The sequence below is a fragment of the Citrus sinensis genome, chromosome 1 (assembly GCF_022201045.2).
Source record: "Citrus sinensis cultivar Valencia sweet orange chromosome 1, DVS_A1.0, whole genome shotgun sequence".
Classification (NCBI taxonomy): Eukaryota; Viridiplantae; Streptophyta; class Magnoliopsida; order Sapindales; family Rutaceae; genus Citrus; species Citrus sinensis.
The window spans coordinates 23,923,732-23,942,567 of record NC_068556.1 but is presented as its reverse complement, the minus strand read 5'-3'; the positions used below and the strand labels follow the sequence as shown (position 1 = coordinate 23,942,567).

The following is an 18,836-nucleotide window of genomic DNA, read 5'->3' as shown; positions in this document are numbered from 1 at the left end:
GCCATAGCTTTGTGTACTACTGAAATCACTTGGATAAATTCTCTGTTTGGTGAATTGGAAATCAAGATGCAAAGAGTTCCAATGATCTTAAGTGATAGCACAAGTGCAGCAGCAATAGCCACAAATCCAGTGTATCACTCAAAGACAAAGCATTTTGAGATAGACCTTTATTTCATTAGAGACAAAGTCACTTAAGGAGAGCTGGAAATCAGTTTTGTAGCCAGCAGAGATCAAGTTGCAGACATACTAACCAAGCCATTGCCTTATTACAAGTTCAGTCAATTTAGAAGCAAACTTAATGTCTTTGACAAGACCTTAAGTTTGAGAGAGGGTGTTGAGAATTCAGACTATGAAGATGAGTCAACAATTGACCCCAAGGCCATGTTGGCACACCACCTGAGCAGCAATATCCAGCAGCCAGCTGATGAAGAAGCTGAGGTGTATTCAATGAGCTGGCAAAACTGTTATGCAGGGGAATATTTTCACGTGAATACTGCAAGCTGGAGTTTCTAGAATGTTTTCAATGATTGGCTAGTGCAGCTGTAATCTTTTGTCTTATTCATTTCTGTTTTCCCTTTGAGCAAGCTACCATTTTTACGTTTAGTATAAATATGTGAAGGATGTGTATATCTTTCGAATGTCATCATAATATATGAAAAGGTTGTTTGTCTTTCTGCTCTGCTTGCATACTTAAGCAATTCATAAGAATTTAAGTATTTGCAGCACAATTCTTTTATTCCTTCAGTTCGGGATCTCGCAGTATGGATTAAGACCTTTGCTACTTAGCCAATGGAATAAATAAAGTGGACTCAATCCGTCTTGAGACAGCCACTATTAATTATATCAGAACTCTATTCTCTGAAAAGAAATAACAATGTTGTCTCATTCTATTGTCAGATTATTTTTCTTCTGATTGTTTTGGTTGAGATGAGTATTATTATTCCATTGTACAAGACAAATTCTGCAGCTTAGCTATCATCTTTTCCCCTATATATAAATGTTTTACAAATAATCTTTATATATAGTACCTTGTTTATAGTTTTAGTCCACAATTCGCACCTAAACTAAACATGATTCTTCCAGTAACTTTTCTTTCATCTTTTTGCATGAACCCAGAAAATATTTCTAATTTTCTTAGCAGAACTACGACACCCTATGTCTTGGTAGTTTTGTTAACAAAAAGCCCAGCAGTTCTCAATAAATGCAGCGACCTCAAAGAAACAACATTATGCTATTGCACTTCTCAAAAGCATATGCCAGCTCTTTTTCTCTTGTCAACATCCAACAAAAACATTGCAAGATAACTTATAGTTTAAGCAAAACCTTGTCATTATGTTCAATACAGCTTTAAGATTTAGTCGTTAAAATCTAAGATATGCATGTCTTGTTCTGTCTTTGGACCACTTATAGATAAAGTCACCATCACTTCCTACAAATATTTTAGTAACTTCACACGAAGCATAAGAAATCTGTCCTATTTGTGATTCGGTGAATCCAAAGGATATGACACAGTTTTTAGAAGGCAATTGTCGTGTGAAGCTAGTATTATTCTTCAAAAGGGAAGGAAGAGAAAAGATTTAACCACTTGAGCCATGGCTGGTTTGGGAGAATTATCATTAGTAGATATCATAAGAGCTGCAATAACAAGATACCTTCAATTTTCTCTTCACGGGCGTCCCGATCTCTTCTGCCTTGACCATTTCTGTGGCAATTCTCCCACTGGATTTCCTGAAGGGGGGATCAAGGGTGTGGAACTTGTTCATCTCCTATTACTTTCTGCTGAGAAGATTGGCAGCCAACAATTTGATCGTGCTAGCATATTCCTAGACCATGTTGATAAGTATTCTTCAACAACTGGCAACCCGGTTCAAAGACTGGTGCATTACTTCAGTAAGGCTCTCCGAGAGAGGTTTAATCTAGAAACTGGGAGGATCACATCAAAGGGACTGAAGAGTGAAGAAGTAATGTTATTATTACACCCAGAAGAGGTAATGGCAAGTGCAAAGCAAGCTCTTATTGCCTGTTATCAAAAAGTCCCCTTTTATCAAGTTACTGTCTTTGCAGGAATCCAAGCAGTGATAGAAAATGTGTCATCAGCAAAAAAAATTCATATAATTGATCTTGCAACCAGAACTGGATCCCACTGTCCCGCGATCATGCAAGCTCTTGCAACTCGACAAGGGTGTCCACCTGAGCTTCTTAAGATAACAATGGTGGTCGGAACAACACCATCAAAGCAGAAATTTGAGGAGATAGAAAATAGGTTGGCCAACTTTGCTGAAACCATAAATTTACCCTTTCCATTCAATATATCATTTTTAACAGACATCAAAGATTTTGAGACGAACGAAGGTGAAGTCGTTGCTGTCTACTCACCGGTTCACCTAAGTCATATGATAAGAAAGCCGAATTGTTTGGAAACATTCCTCACGGAGCTTAGAAAGATCAATCCATGCGTTATGGTCGTCATTGAAGTTGAATCAAATGATAATTTACAGACTTTCGAAGACAGATTTTTTGGGACACTCTTTCATTTTGGTGCTTTATTTGATTGCCTGGAAGTTTGTATGAATAGGTGTCATGCTAATCGGATGACATTTGAAGAAATGTACGCAGGTCAGCATATTCGGAACATCATTGCAAGTGAGGGTGAGGAGAGGATTTTCGGGCACATGAAGATTGATGGATGGAGGGATTTGTTCAACAGGTTTGGTTTGGTTGAAGCAGAGCTTAGCTCATGGTCGTTGTTTCAAGCAGAGTTGATACTTAGGAGTTTTGCTTGTGGGAGTTCTTGCACGATTGATAGGAATGGGGAATGCTTGATAATTGGATGGAAAGGAATACCACATCTTTCTCTTTCAGTTTGGAAGTTTCACCGAGAGTAGAGAAGATTTGCAATACAGATTTTAGGCTTGCCAGCATCTCAGGAAATCCTAGCCAAAGTAAAGTTTACACGACGCCATTGAAAAAATGTATTAAATTCTCTGATTTGACGTTCAATTTCTCTAGAAAGTGCCTGCACTAAGAATCCCAAAATGTAATGGCATCACTTAGCCAAATATTTAAGTTAAGAATGGAAACATCCTACGTCCAAAATAGTATATATATATATATATAAAGTTGGGATTTGAGGAGGTGACGTGGCATCATCATTTCTCATATTTGTATATTTTTTATTATCTAATAAATAGAGAAATTTTCTTTTAGATTTGACTTTTCATCTTCTCATAATTAATTTGATTGTTATTACATAATAACAATTATGTAAAGATTTTAATGAGGCATATTCTTTGTAATGAACATCCAAGGGAGAGTGTTATTAATTTATTAAAATAAATGTAGATGTTCATAACATATATCTCTTAGTCTCTTCACTATCTCCCATTAGCAACCTTTAGTTTCCCTATAACTCACATTATCTCACAAGGAATTATGATCCATAATTTTTCATTAATTTCATGGAGTGATTATGTAACTATAAAAGGAGAGCTCATCTTTTTGTTTTGTACACACACAATTAGAATGAATAAAATCACTTTATAATATATTCTCTCATTTTATTTTTTATCTTGCGTTGCTTCTTTATTTGTATTGCTGGCTAATAGTTTTTTTTATTTTTTATAAGGCTGCCTCATCTTAAAAAAAAGTCAATTCATATTTTTTATCAGTTTCATTAAGTGTAAAATAAAAAAAAAGATAATATTAAATTTTGTTTTCAAAGCCGCGTGAAATGCGATTCTATTTTCTAGTACAATTATATGATTGGTGAGCAAACGGTCCAGATGTCATGCACAAAAATGAGAGAGATTACACGAGACAGTGAAAAGCCCTGTGCCTGCGGAGTTAGGGTGGCTTGAGTGTTACCGGGTAGGAAGCGTTTCGAGTACGGGCTTTCCAAGAGTTTTCTCTTTGAACCTTCGTTTTTAATTTTTCATTTGGGCCAGATAGGTTAACCACGTTGTTTTATCTTTGGACCATGATCTTGCTCTTGGTTCAATAAGGGCCGAATGTTTGTTATTGTAGCTGAAATGATGAAAATATAGACAATGATTTTAAAAAATTAAAAATTAATTTTGTGTCATGAAATATGGTGTGAATAACCAACAGTTACCTACAATTCCTACTATACTAACTACCTAATTATGTTATGTATAACAGTAATATCTATATTAAATATTTCTAATAAGAGCATGCTTGATACAGTACGATTGGTTCACTAACGCCATTATATGGGATGTATTGTATTAGCAAAGGGATGAAGATGAAGTGAACAAGAAGAAGCCCAGGCTCTACTTCTCTCTGCTAAATTCTCTTATCTCTATCTTCGTATGTTTCTTTATTTGTTTTATTAATTCATTTCATTAACTAATTAATCTATTTTATATCTTGTTTTATAGAGATATATAAATTTATAACATGTTATCATCACAAGCACGTTTTGAAATAACACTATATTATATTATAGTGAATATCTTGACGAGCTAAGCATTTTACCGCAAAATCATCCCGATTAGACTTCGGGCGCATCGGCAACTGCCTCAGAAAATTCTGATTTCAAAGTAAGTCAATACTGAGTTAAGCCTAAGCCGCTGACCAAAACGTATATGGATATGAGGATTAACAAAAATGTTATAACCCATAAAACAAAAGTTTGAAACCAAAAGTTTCAAACTCGCATATGGATACTATTCACAAACATGATTACTATTCATTCACACGATTACTATTTATGATTATAAATAATCTCGAACCTGAAATTCCAGATTCATCAACTGGAAGTTATGTACATCGGTATGAAAAAGTTTACCGGCTATGTGTTGAACAAAATACCCATTCAAGTTGTGGACCTAGAAAGGCACCATCTATGAAACTCAAATATCTGCTATGGATAAATTACAATTTGTAATTTTCTCTTGTTATATATTATAACAGGTTTTTGACTACTAGAGACATCTTGGTGTTATCCTCGACGAGGATGGATAAATTACAATTTGTGATGTTCTCTTATTATATATTATAAGTGAACCCACGAAAAGGTTTTTGACTACTAGAGACATCTTGGTATTATCCTTGACGAGGAATTAACTTTTTAGTTCCTTATTCTACATATTTAATACCAACCTTACAAGGCTTCCTGCATAGATAAACATCAATTATCATTTCTTTTAAAGGTCATAAGATGCTAACACCAGAAATTAAATTAGATTAAAAAAATATAACTATGCTTTTTCACCTGAACAACCTTGAACATTTGAAGCATGAATTGGAATTTGGGGCTTCAACTGTAAAGATTCTACCTTCACGACCTTCTCCTCCCCTAATATGCTTTTTCACCTGCATACACATCCACAACAACGGAATCGTGAATTACAAGACATGATAAAAATTATTCATTTAGATTTTTGAAGGCAGGACAAAACACACACTTAAATGCAAGCACATAAACAGACAATGAACAAGCATGCACTCGAAATTCTAAATTATCAAAGGAAACTCCATAAAGATTAAGAGATTCATACTGAATAGAAGATGGCAGCACATAGCATTCTTCTTTAGTCTTCTTGCTTTTGAGTCATTAAATATACACTTTGCTGGTTTATGTTTTAGATTAGAACTTCAAGCCAGCAAAGTTTCTAAGAATCAGCACAAGTTTGCTCTGAAGTGTACAGGCCATTGCATCAAACAAGCAATTGGTCTTAGTTTAATCTCTTCACAGAATCAGACATTTCAATACAACAAGACCCAATACTAGAATCAAGGAGGCAAGCATTACATCAAAACAGGGAATATAGTTTGTCAAACATGCTATAATAAGTTTAGTAAACACTTAACAAAAATCTTCAGTTACTATGATCATTCATGTGTGACAGTGTCAGATATGTCATAAACTCATATACAGGTGCTAACCGATATAAACTCTTATCAATCCAGAGTCTGATAACAAAAGTAAAAAACAAAGAGTCAATGAACATTTTAACTAAAATTGGTAGAACAAATATGACTATATGAGGGTTCTATCACGGTCAAATAAATACTATCCTAAGAACTGCTTCCTTGTACATAAACATGGACAGGAAACTTTCCCTCCCCTTCCAAACAAAAAACTAAGAAAGAATTATAACATGAAAGTATAATTGCAACAAAGCAAGACTCGTAAAAAACTTTCCCTACCAGATTTTTCCGCTCAACAATGACTCGGTTTTGGGATCTAAGACACGCTATATAGTACCAGTCTCGCCTTTATTCTTACCCCTGATTATCATAACCTGTAAATAAAGTAATTAAAATACATGCTGTTTGAAAGTCCAGATAAGATAATGGAAGTAACAATTAATAAATCTGTTAATCACATTCTCACATTATCTCCTCTGACTACTTTCCAGTGGCTAATGAGTTTCTCAGCAGCTTTCCAGCCCATTTCAAATTTAGAAAGAGATCAACATTCTTAGAGAAGTACCTGCAACTGTCACCAAAAAACAAAATTCTCATCGTAAAGTAGCTGGTCAAGAGGTCACTGATCTAATCTTAGTACTCCTCTCGTCCAAGCACGCTTAATTGCGGAGTTACAATAGAATCCAATCCATTAATACTGATATGATCGCACCTAAATGTTTATTATTATTCTTATAAAAAATTATTTGCATAAAAATTATTCTTATAAAAATGCCTGCTAATTTATTTTTTTAGAATTAAAATAAAAAATAAAAGAAAAAGGATATACTTGGTATTACCCCAGCAGAGGCCCCATCGGCCATCACGTTGACTTTAAACGTGGCAGCCGATAAAAGCTTACAAGTTGGTCAAAAATTCCACAAGCTTTGAGAAGCCTTTCTGCTTTTCGACTTGCTGTTTCGCCGCGTGTTAGCGGGGCGGCCCCACTGGTTTCTACACATGTCTCTCGAGACCTATATTTATCTCGCTCTGGAAGTTCAGTTCAATTCGGTCAGCCTCAGAGAGAGCAGAGAGAGATAAAAATTAAATGGAAGGGAAGGCGAAAGAAGACGCGGGGAAGGGCGGAGTGATTGACACGTGGCTGAGGAAACACCGTCTAATTTACATTGGAGCTACAAGACACCCCTTCATCCTTGCCATTCGCGATGGCACTGTCAATTACTCCTCCTTCAAGAAATGGCTGGTCTCTTACCGTATACTATTTGCTACTGCTTACTAATTCATTTGTTTATTTGTTCTGTGAAAAGTGACAATCATGAACATACTAAGCTCCCATATTTCAATTTCTTACGATATTGGTGGAATCTGTTATTGATTATGCAATTCACTTTGGTACGTATATATTTTAGTAATCTTTTGTGCAAAGATTTGCTTTTTCGAATTTAAACATGTCCCGGATGTCGTGAAAAAATGACTAAAGTATTTCAACTGATGTTGTTTACATTATGGTGAGTAACATTGTCACGTAATGATTCATAGTTAATCCACAACATCAATTTTCTTTTCTCAAAGGTGTTACAGAATTATGTCATTTGTTTAGTTGCTCACTAGAATTGTGCTGCGTAGTTCCTCACTAGATTATTTTATGCGTGTGGATATTAAAAAGGTGCTGGACTTGTGAACCGGGTTGTCTATTTGGCTGTTTTAGCCTAATACCCCCTTTTATTTTTTTAAGTTGAAATATGTTGTGCTGTGTTCTGATTCACTGTGAGCATGGTTCTCTGTGGTTATGCAGGGACAAGATTACATATTTGTTAGGGAGTTTGTCGCATTTGCAGCGAGTGTGCTCATAAAGGCATGGAAAGAATCAGATGATAGTGAAGGCGATACAGAAGTGATATTGGGTGGCATGGCTGGTTTGCATGATGAGATTGCTTGGTTCAAGAAAGAAGCATCTAAATGGGGTGTTGAACTCTCTGAAACTGTTCCTCAGAAAGCTAATCAGGTTTACTGCAGGTACTTACAGAATCTTCTTCAGCTTAGAGTTTGATTCTTGGCTATTATGATAGTTGTGGTGATTGCATTGAATTTTGGAAGCATGATACTTATGGGGTGATTTTGATTAATGTTCAAATGGTTTGCCAACTTGATTCGACTGCCAAACTGAACTGCGTGATTGTCAAATTTCATGGTTCTTGTTTAATTATTCTTTCATTTAACTCGATGTGGGACAAGCTGTTTAGAAAATCTTCTTTAAAACATAACTGTCTGAACCTAGGATTCTAAATTTGTTATGCCTGCCTTTGGGTGTATAGTTCACATTTGATAGTCATGGTCGCATCATCTCAGAATGATTTAAGTATATGTTCTGTACATACTGTGTCCATCAACTTCTTGTCATGGAACATAATGTGCTTCTCCATCATCAGAGCAGAATACTTTATATTGAACAGTGCTAGCCCTGTCTTTTATTTACTTTTATCAGTTAAATAGGTTATTATCTTGAAATTTTCTGATTCACCTTACGAAATGGATGATTGACATAAAATTAAATAAGAAACTTTGATAAGGTCTGAAATTAAGATGAAATAAGAAGTGGAAAAAGAAAATAACTACTGTTGTTGGTAAATGAAATAAAAAATGATACATTGACGTACATTCCATTCAAATTTGTTGCCTTGTTGGTTGATAATAACTATTCCTCAGCTAGACCTTCTCATCAAGCCCATGATCGTAATTCTTCTCATCATAGAATTAGGGGTTTCTCCATTCCTTAAAAGTGTCCTAAAGTTTGTAGTTTGTATTGGATTAGTAGATCTTCCTTTAGAATCTATAGAAAAAGATATATTAACTCATAACTATGTTATTGATGACTATCGAGGATGTGGAAAATCATATTAGTTCATAACATTGGATCGCTGGCATATAATGATGATGATGAAAATGCTGTGCCTTTTTGTATTTTGTACATTTACAATTAAGCTTTTAGTTTGTGACGCATAGTTTCAAGCTGCTGGTATAAAATTATTGTTTTAATCTAGGATTAAGACCAGCACATTACTTTTGGTTCTAATGAAAGGGGAATCACGATGAGGTACTTGAAATGATCCATAACCACCAGAAAAGTCATCCTTTTTCACTATCTGCAGATTTCTGGAGAGTTTAATGAGCCCAGAAGTTGACTATACAGTGGCCATCACAGTTTTCTGGGCCATTGAAGCCGTCTATCAAGAGAGTTTTGCACACTGTCTAGAACCCGACACCAATACCCCACCAGAATTGCAAGAGGTTTGCCAAAGATGGGGCAATGATGGTTTTGGTCAATACTGCCATTCTCTCAAAAAAATTGCCAACCGGCTTCTGGAGAAGGCCTCTGATGATTTGATTGTGGGGAAAGCTGGAGACGATGTGTTAAAGAAAGCTGAAGTAGAGTTAATTCGTGTCCTGGAACATGAAGTTGAATTCTGGAACATGAGCCGTGGGACTGCGTGAAACTTTTTTCCATAAAACTTGTACACGAAATAGGTAAAGTTTGTGGCGTACACTCAACGTTGTCGGCTGAGCATTACATGTAACGTACGCTGTCTTGTAAGCAGAGCATTTGGGCAAAGATTTGGGTCAATAAAACTGCGCACTTTCTTTTAGAGTTTTAGTTGATTCAATTTTACACAGCTTCAACGTTTTCAAACGGGTACAAAGTTTCGAACGGGACTTTATACAGACGATTAGGGACATAGTCATTTCTTAACACGACATGATAAGAGACAAATCACATTTTACTACAAACAGGATCAATAAATAAACGAGACCACCCACTACATATCAAGACCAAGAAGAAATTTCACTTGAACACAAGAACACGAATCACTCAACCTACTCTGAAGGTAGCTAAGACTCGGACATTCCAGTAGTTATAATGGGTTGCATTTGGCTATAAGCTTGCTGCCATGGCTGATTTGAGAAGCAGCCACTTTGCATTTGCCTAAATCTCATACAAATTGAGCACAAATTATCCAAGTACTCAGCCAATTTCGCCTTCCCAACTTTCAGAGCCTGATTCTCTTGCAAAAGTATACGGGTCCTTTGTGACAGATCATTATATTGTCCATTGAGCTCAAATATTTGCTCCTTCATCGTTGCAATCTCATTAACCAAATCCTTCACTCTTTGTTCTCTCTTAAGCCTCGATCGTTTGGCCGATTCTCGATTTGATGCCATCCTCTTCCTCTTCTTCTCATCCATGTTTGCATATCTTGCTTCATACTCCGAGCGTTTGCATGAGAGCGACATTTTTTTCTTTTTCTTCAGGATGTAACTAAAAATCTATATTAGCAAAGATTAAATTAAATTTTACTATACTGGAATCCGAATTATTGGAAATTTGGATTGGTCCAGTTTGTACCTATCCACTTTTTTCCGCCTAAGTTCTAAAACATTTGATTGGAGAGAATTGTTAAATCTTTGGGTTTGAATCAATAATTAAAGAACTTTGAGATTTTTTTAAATCAAACAGGAATCAAGAAAAACATAAAACCAATATAGAAGTACTATTGATACTGAATGAGATAAAAGAATCGTGCAAAAGAATGACAGATTGGTCATGTCATTAGCATGATGGTGACCAAAATCATGATCAATAAATAATTTTACAAAGCGAATACCAACTACTGCTCAGAGAAAGATCAAAAGAGTAGGAACAAGATCCAATTAATTTTGAAAGAGGAGGAAGGAGAAAAATGTGAAGAAAACAAGAAAGTGGAGGGTCTCAAGGGACGTGAAGGGGGTATTTATAATTGACAAAAGTGGATTTAATTGCGAATTATTTGGTGTAAGGTATCTTCCAGATCGAAGAGAAAACGTGTTGCAATTTGCTTTCATGTTTGATCAAATCTTTTATAAATTAAATTAAAGTACAATTAGCAGCCAACTGTGCCAGAGCAAAGTCATAAATCACATGCTACGCTTTGCATTGGATATTACGTCAATATTTTATTTACTTTCTGGATAAGGAGAGATACCATTTAATGCTATAAAATTAAAAAAGTTGTTGTATAAGCATTGTGATATCAATTTTCCAAAATTGACTTTAAAAATTTATGATCGCACGCTATATTGGGATCAATTTTACAGCTGTTTTAAGGTTGATTTTCCTATGTCATTAAGATAACGAAATATAAAAGGTGCGTATTGTTAGACCCAGACCGTCAAATCATTTCTTTCCTTAAAAACCAAAATAGATAAAAGAAAATAATTATCAAACAAATTTATTACCACGGTGTATATTTGGAGAGATTTATTATCTTTGAATTTTTACAACTCATTCTTGATTATTTGCTTTTAACAGCCCACTATTTTTAAGTTGTGCGATTCTCGAAAGTTATCTTTAGTCGAATGGTGGGTTCAATGTCCGGAAATAAAAAGTGGTTCAACGTCCACAAATAAAAAATTAAAGGCATTTTTCTCTCTTGATAAATGAGAGTATATCTCATAATTTATTGACGTTATGCTTCATATATTTTTAGTAGGGATGGCAAAAATCCCCACGGGAACAGGTACATTCGGAGATTTTTTTCATTCGGGGAGGGTATGTGGATAATTTCATACCTAATTTCTTATTCGAGGAAGGGACGGAGAAATTTTTTTACCCAATTTCTTATTCGGGGAGGGGACGGGGATGAGGTGGAATCCCCATCCCCTACCCATTTCCCCATTTTAATTTTTAATTTAATTTTAATTTTTTAAAATTACTAGTAAATAAATAATAAAATTTGAATTATAAAATTATAAGTATTGGTAAAAATAAAAAATATCAAAATATTTATATTATTAAACTTTTAGGCCTAATTAACTAATTAAATTCCTAAATTTTTATTTAGGACATTAAAAAGACCGGACAGATTCTACTAACCCAAAACTTTTGTTTTAATTTTAATATTCATTAAATATTTTAAACTTAAATCTATTTTTTATTTATCTTAAATCTATTTTTTATTTATTTTTAGATGTTATAATTGCCCACAGCAAATCACAATTTTAATATATAATATAATCTAATATTTGCTCTTAATTTGCTTCGACTTAACTATTGTATTGTAAAGGGAATAGTCCACATTTATAAAGTGCCCACGCCACCATTGAAAAGTTAATTTTGAATCTAAATTTGATTTTATTTGTAACAATTTTGTATTAGGCTATTAATTTGTTCATGATAGTTTGTATCCCTTGCATGCTGCGTTACTTACTAATTTAATGTATGTGACTTTTGTAATGGATATTAATGTAAGATATATTTCGAACTTTATTTTTATTTGAATGTTTTTTATTTTAATATGATTAACTCAAAATCAAAAACAAAAAAAAAATGTATTAGTTATTCGGGGATCGTGGACCCTCGGGAATCTCCTGTTATTATTCGGGGAGGGGATGAGGATTCTCTTAAATAATTTTGACGGGGATGGGGAGGGGACGGGTACATACGTAAAATATCGGGGATGTGTACGGGGAGATTGGTCCCCTCCCCTCTCCTCCCCATTGCCATCCCTAATTTTTAGACCCCATTATTTAAATTTAGTGATAGATGTTGATTATAATTTAAAAACGTGACGTCATTCTCTTTGTATTGAATTTCCTTTGTGTGTTTGCATGGCTAATTAATAATTAATTTAGTGCTAAACATAGTCAATAAGATGAAAAGTCGATAACTTGGTCCAATCGCTATCCAAATTGATGCATATCCTACAAATTCTTACTTATCCAAAAACTAGTGACGCTAACGTGGCGAGCATAGTTTTATTAAAGTCAGTTCATTCAGATTTCAACATCTCCAAGAATAATTTGGTGTGGATGTTGACTTGAGACTCTTTTTGGTTTATCTAGCAAGCTACCAACATGTACCTGAGTTCTTCCGATAATGTATTGAAAAAACTTATCTTCTGGAAATTAACAATTTGAGTAATGACATGCTAATAAATCCCAAGATTTTTCGGATGTCTAATCTTCATCCTCAACTCAGTTCATTCGATAACAGTGTAGTTCGGTGTATAGAAAGTTTAAATTGATCATGTAATGGTAAGATAGTCTAGAGTCTTCATCAAGGGTTGAAAATTATATGTCAATACTCTGACATGCTTAGGTAAAGTCTATCGAGGTCTGAAAAGCTATCGAGAGTCTAAATCTTCAGTATATAATAGCATCACTTCGGGCATATGAATTGGCAGTGGAGCTAAATTTATAGAATGATAATACGATAGCCACGAGATGTAGTCTTATTTTTATTGAAAAGTGAAAGTTACCTTTAATTTCTAATTTTGATAGAGTGAATCTTTGGCGTTTGAAGGTGAATCTATCATCCCACCATTGAAGATGACTTCTCAAAAATATATATTTTTTAGCTTAAACAACGATCAGAGCACACAATCCCTCTTCAATTTCATTTAACCTTTGCTGAAGAAAAGATTATGCTTATGACAGAAGAATCATTAATATATATACCACGTCGAAGAATGTAGGTGCTTCTGCTTGCCCCATGCAAAACTAAAAAGAAAATTAAAACGTTTTCAGATAATAAGTAAATGAGATAAATTAACTAGCTCATATTATTCAAAGGAAGAACGCATAATTCGATAAAAAAGCATGCACATGCTACAATGGTCGACGAGGCAAATGACCTATTTAATTTCCTACTAACTTTTTTCTTTTCCTATCAGCTACTCTCATCATCGTTTGTATTAGTTCTTCGTTCAGAACATCAAATGGCTATAAACAATTTTTTTCAACTTACTTTTTTTTTCTCCTTTTGTACCACTTATTACTTATGCTTGTAAGTTGTAACAAACCACTGACAAATGCTATCTGAACATCCGCATTTTAATTTCAATATATTTTGTTTGATACATTTTTTTGTGGAGCTATCTTATCATTCGATCGATCCATCTGTAACTTCCAAGGACTTGGGTTTCATTTGATATAACTTTTTAAGTAAATTTTATTTAAGTAAAATTTTTACTAATAGATCTTATACTAAAAATATTTGAGTTGTTTGATTGTCAATAAGAATTTTTATTAAAAATTGTGAAATTATTTTAATAGCAAGATTTTTAAATTTATGTTGGGAAATAAATTAAGAATAATTTACATAATTTAACTCTTTAAAAAAGCTCTATAACATTTACTTCCAAAAGTCAAACAATTAATTGAGGTTAATAGAGATAAAATAGCTTATTTAATGTCTAAAGCTCTACTTGATATATAACTAAACAATACTAGAAATTTTGAAAAGAGGTTATGAGATTAAATTATAATTTTTAGTTATTAGATAAGCCATATCAAATATAAACTTATTAAGATTTTTGTCTCTAATCGTATCAATTCAATTTCTTGGAGTCATGCATCAATTTGGCCCATGTTTGGTAGAAAGAAGAGAAGAGTAGAGAAGGAAGGAAAGGGAAGAGAGAGAGAGAGAGAGAGAGAGAAAATAAGAGAAAAGAAGATCAATCTCAAATTCATTTTTTCTTCCTTATTTCTATCCCCCTCCTCCTTTCCTCCCATTTCTTCAAACCAATTTGTCATTAGGGTTTTAATTAATCAATTCTTTACTATTCTCTTCTTACTATCCTTAGACTTTTAATAATCTAGTGATAATGACACGCGCCGCATAATAACAATGCTATTTAGATCCGGTATAAATAAAAACTAATGCTCGATTCCCCATAACTCCCAAAACGAATTTTTCTGAAGCTAAAACCTAAAACCAACCATGGCCGTCAGTCCCTGAAACTGGCAGGGAAAAAAAAAGGGAGAAAATATGACGTACGTCGAGAAGGACATGCACATGCAGTAGAAGTGTGCGGTGCTCATTGTGATCCTTTTCCAATTCAAATCCCTCCGAATTTTGAGCTCCCTGAAAATTATTAGAAATCACTCGTGAAAGTTTTAGAATACGCCGGACAGTTACTATGGTCCTCCCACGACGACAATGGGCCTCATGTATGTCCATATAATTTTAATATGTGAATATCGTTTCGGTTTAGTATTACGTACTGAGGACAGAGAGAAATTATTCCTAGATTTGGATTTATTTCAATTCGACTAAGATTTTCATCTCAATCTGTGCTGTAGAATTCACGCGCGCAAAGCACTTCAAAATCTATATGCTTTTTGTCTGGTCTTTTTACCTTTTTAATAGTGTTACATAACTGATGGTGAATATATACGGGCGATAGGCCCAAAAAATTCTGGCTGGATTGCAGCAGTCCCAGTTCCAGGAGATTAAAGACCTCGTTATCGAGTGCCAGTCTGCCTGCACTCACAGCTACCTATTATTCTCCGGCGGGCAGGCCGCGGGCCCCCAACTGCACCAACATTAACATTTTGTCTAGTATATATAAGAGCTGCGTGAGCAGTGCATCGATCTTCTTCCGTCTTCCTGAAGTTAATTTCTTTCAACTACTGATCAGCTTAATTTACATGTATCCACTTTTTATTTTATTTGCTAAGGATATCTTCTCAATGTGTTTTTTGGACTTTGAACAATGATCACAATCCTGCTTCAGTTTCATTGCAACTTCTTTCAAGAAAAGACTATGCTCATTTAAGAATTCAGAAAACACATCGAGTAATGTGGGTGTTTGCGAATAAGAAACAAAGAAGATTAATTATAATCACCTCGTATTATATTAAAATATGAAGAAATTTTAGAATACCTCTGAGATGTTATATTAGTTATATAAGAAGTAAATGATATTCTAATATGTATGCATTTATTTTGAAAAGTCAGCATGCAATTGGTAGTCTAAAAATCAAATGCACATGTCGTACATATATTAGTTGGTTATATTAGCTTTAATATATTCTAAAAAATTTTTGAAAGACGAACTCATTTTTCTCTATTTTAGGTTTATTTAGAACATGACACGGCACTTAGTGGTGCATACATTAGATATATAAATGAGGATAATAATGCCATCAAAGTGGCTGTAGTTTAGTGGTAAGAATTCCACGTTGTGGCCGTGGAGACCTGGGCTCGAATCCCAGCAGCCACATTTATGTTGTCTAGGGAAATTTTTTTTTTTTTTAGACAAGATCTTAAAATAGGGAAGAGTGAAATGCTTGGAATTGTTTTTGTATAAACTTTTTTTTTATATTTTTTAAGAGAAGATCTTCAAAGAGGGAAGTGCTTGATATTATTTAAATATAAATAAAGAGGGAAATGCTTGGAATTGTTTAAGTATATTTCTTTTAGGCAAGATCTTAAAAGGAGGAAGAGCGTTCAAGATCATTTAAGTATAAACTTATTGGCAATATCTTAAAAGAGAGAAGAGGTTAGGATTGTTTAATTATAAACTTTGAGTTCTGGGTTTGAATCCTAGTAGTCACAACTTGGGATTGTTCAAGATAAAACTTGAGTTTTAGGCAAGATCTTAAGAGGAAGAACTTGAGATTATTCTAAGTATAAACTTTGAGTTCTAGGCTCGAATCCCAGTAATCATAGCTTGGGATTGTTCAAAATATAAACTTTGAGCTTTAGACAATTTTAATTTTAGTATACATATTTTAGGTTAACGAAACTTGTATGAATTTTAAAAAAGAGAAATCTAAGTGATTATTGAGATCAGCTTGTTATAGAAAATGCTTCGGTATAAAGATACACATATTCCTTGTTTGTCAGTTGTTCAATAAAAGACATATATTTAAGAACATACTAGAAAATGCACTTCTATTTATGTATATAGTTCTAACCTGAAATGTTTTGAACATCTTATGATGAATATTGAATACAATACTGATATTTGCACTATAGTTGACCCCACACATAACACCAGATGCAGTGTTTTGATATAAGTATAAATTGCTACGGTATGCATCACACACACACACACACACACGAGGTGAGCTCACACACGTGTTCTGCGTTCTCTCTCTCGCCATGGTTCTCTCAGCTAGCGGGAGTCTCTCGGCTTGACTACTAAAACATAATCCAAAAACCACTCAAGAAAATATATACTTAGGAATTCCCATGCATCCTCAAGCAATTTCTTTTTCTTAATCTAAGGATTTATAGTGATATTTAATGAAACGAGATTAGTGTTTTCATTGTGTACTTTCTCCTAAAATTGGACAAACAAATTATATATTTTATTATTAGATTTTGATATTGCAAATATAGAATTATAGAGAGTTGCTATAAGGATTTAATTTTTTGTTTAGGCCTCAATTTGCAGTTTCTCTTAAAACAAAAGCCACAAATTTAGTTGAAATTCTCAAAGAAATTGTAGCAGCGACTGGAATGTGCATAAAAAATAAATTGAAGTAACATAACAATGCTAAGAGATATATTTATTACTCTAATATACACAATATGAAGAAACTGCATTTATATTTCAGATATTACATGAAGGAAATAGGTTGTATGTGTTGACGCAGATTTCTAGTCAACTTAGAAAATTAATTTACGCGGGGGCGATATAATGAAAAGACACAGAGAATTAACGTGGTTCGGCCTTTACTCTACGTCCCCGCGTAAATTAATTTTCTAAGTTGACCAAAAATCTGCGTCAACAGTTTGGCGCCGTCTGTGGGGAATTCTTCATCAAGGATATTCTCAAAGTCCGTAGAAGCCTTGAACTCTTCAATGGCTGATGCCTTCATACTTGGGATTTGGAGGTTCAATTCGTCAAAGGAGTTGGATAGCTCTTGAACTTGGGACTGGGCCTGAGTTAATTCTTCCTTTGCAGTACTAAGCTCCAACTTCAATTGAGCCATAAGAACTTTCTCTTCACTAAGACCTTCACCGAGTTGCTATCGAGAGCTCATAAATACTCTAATGCTGACGAGCCGACCAATGCAAAGAGAGGAGCAGACTTGGACACTCAGAGAGCTGGAGAAAAACGAAAAAGGAAGGATGAGCAGGTTGAAAGTCGAGACAAAAGAAATAGACCAGGAGACAGCAGGGCACCAAGAGTCCCACAAAGCAGGTACTCTGGGTACACGCCACTTAGCGTACCAAGAGAACAGCTGCTCATGCAGATAAGAGACTTAGATTTGTTGCGGAAGCCCAAAGAAATCAGGACCGCACCAAATCAAAGAGACAGAAGCAAATATTGTAGGTATCATAGAGATCATGACCATAACACTAACGACTGCTTTGATCTTAAAGAGGAAAAAAAATAGCAAAGAGAGAGGGAGTCAAGTTATAAGTGCGATCTTAATAAAATATTTGTCTTTTTCTTCCCGTGAATGTAGGCCAAAGGCCGAACCATGTTAATTCTCTGTGTCTTTTTGTTATATCGCCCCCGCGTAAATTAATTTTCTAAGTTGACCAGAAATCTGCGCAACAGTATGGATTATGAGGGTGCTAAAATTAAGAGACCCATGCCAGCCAAGAGAGAGAAAACTGGTGGTGAGATGCATTCATGACGGGGGGAAGTGGGGAAGAGAGAGAGAGGGAAAGCCACCAGTCAGACGGAGAGATGGGTAATATTCCTCGAAATATTAATAAAAAAATTTGATTTACTAAATTAGGCTTAAAAGTAAAATTTAATGTAAGTTTTTATGTTATTATTTTACTTTTAGAGTTAATTTAGAAAATCATTTTTTTAAAATAATTATTAGTAACATTATTGTAAGGATATTGAACATTTCTTTAAATTTACTGATATTAATTTATTTATAAATATTATAAGCAAAGTTTGCAAGGGTACAAAATATACTAATATTCAATCGTTAATTTGCTAATAAATAATTATTCATTAATTTGGTAATTAATTATTTTATAAATAAATTAATTTATTGCTGTAAGAGTATTATTGTAAAAGTTAAAAAAATAAAGATAAAAATATAGCATATTTAACTACAAAGATGTGTTAAGATTTGTTTTAAAACATATAAATTAAATGAGCACTTAAATCATAATATGACGAGCCCTTATCCTTATATGAATAGTGAAG

At 34.0% G+C, this 18,836-nt stretch overlaps 3 protein-coding genes, 1 long non-coding RNA gene and 1 other non-coding gene across 6 annotated transcripts; 3 read left to right on the top strand and 2 right to left on the bottom strand.

Moving 5' to 3' along the window:
- The first annotated feature begins 1,592 nt into the window (after window positions 1-1,592).
- On the top strand, window positions 1,593-2,885 carry LOC102614488 (DELLA protein 1-like). Its single transcript, XM_006488931.2, has one exon. The coding sequence runs from the start codon at window positions 1,593-1,595 to the stop codon at window positions 2,883-2,885; it is 1,293 nt and encodes a 430-aa protein (XP_006488994.2).
- Window positions 2,886-4,740: 1,855 nt separating this feature from the next.
- On the bottom strand, window positions 4,741-6,643 carry LOC102622110 (uncharacterized). Its single transcript, XR_371835.4, has 4 exons — window positions 6,359-6,643; window positions 6,172-6,266; window positions 5,234-5,334; window positions 4,741-5,134 (listed from the first exon to the last, which is right to left on the bottom strand). It is a non-coding gene; the product is annotated as an uncharacterized LOC102622110 (long non-coding RNA).
- Window positions 6,644-6,913: 270 nt separating this feature from the next.
- On the top strand, window positions 6,914-9,536 carry LOC102622317 (probable bifunctional TENA-E protein). 2 transcript variants are annotated; one of them, XM_006488789.4, is made up of 3 exons: window positions 6,914-7,135; window positions 7,688-7,908; window positions 9,042-9,536. In XM_006488789.4, the coding sequence occupies exons 1-3, from the start codon at window positions 6,980-6,982 to the stop codon at window positions 9,382-9,384; spliced, it is 720 nt and encodes a 239-aa protein (XP_006488852.1). In that variant the 5' UTR covers window positions 6,914-6,979; the 3' UTR covers window positions 9,385-9,536. The 2 variants fall into 2 exon arrangements, with proteins under 2 accessions (XP_006488852.1, XP_024958646.1); XM_025102878.1 differs by lacking the exon at window positions 6,914-7,135 and adding an exon at window positions 7,142-7,284.
- Window positions 9,537-9,780: 244 nt separating this feature from the next.
- On the bottom strand, window positions 9,781-10,182 carry LOC107178372 (bZIP transcription factor 53-like). The gene has a single exon (XM_015533458.1). The coding sequence runs from the start codon at window positions 10,180-10,182 to the stop codon at window positions 9,781-9,783; it is 402 nt and encodes a 133-aa protein (XP_015388944.1).
- A 5,678-nt stretch (window positions 10,183-15,860) lies between these two features.
- Window positions 15,861-15,932, top strand: TRNAH-GUG (transfer RNA histidin (anticodon GUG)). The gene has a single exon. It is a non-coding gene; the product is annotated as a tRNA-His (tRNA).
- The last annotated feature ends 2,904 nt before the right edge of the window (window positions 15,933-18,836 follow it).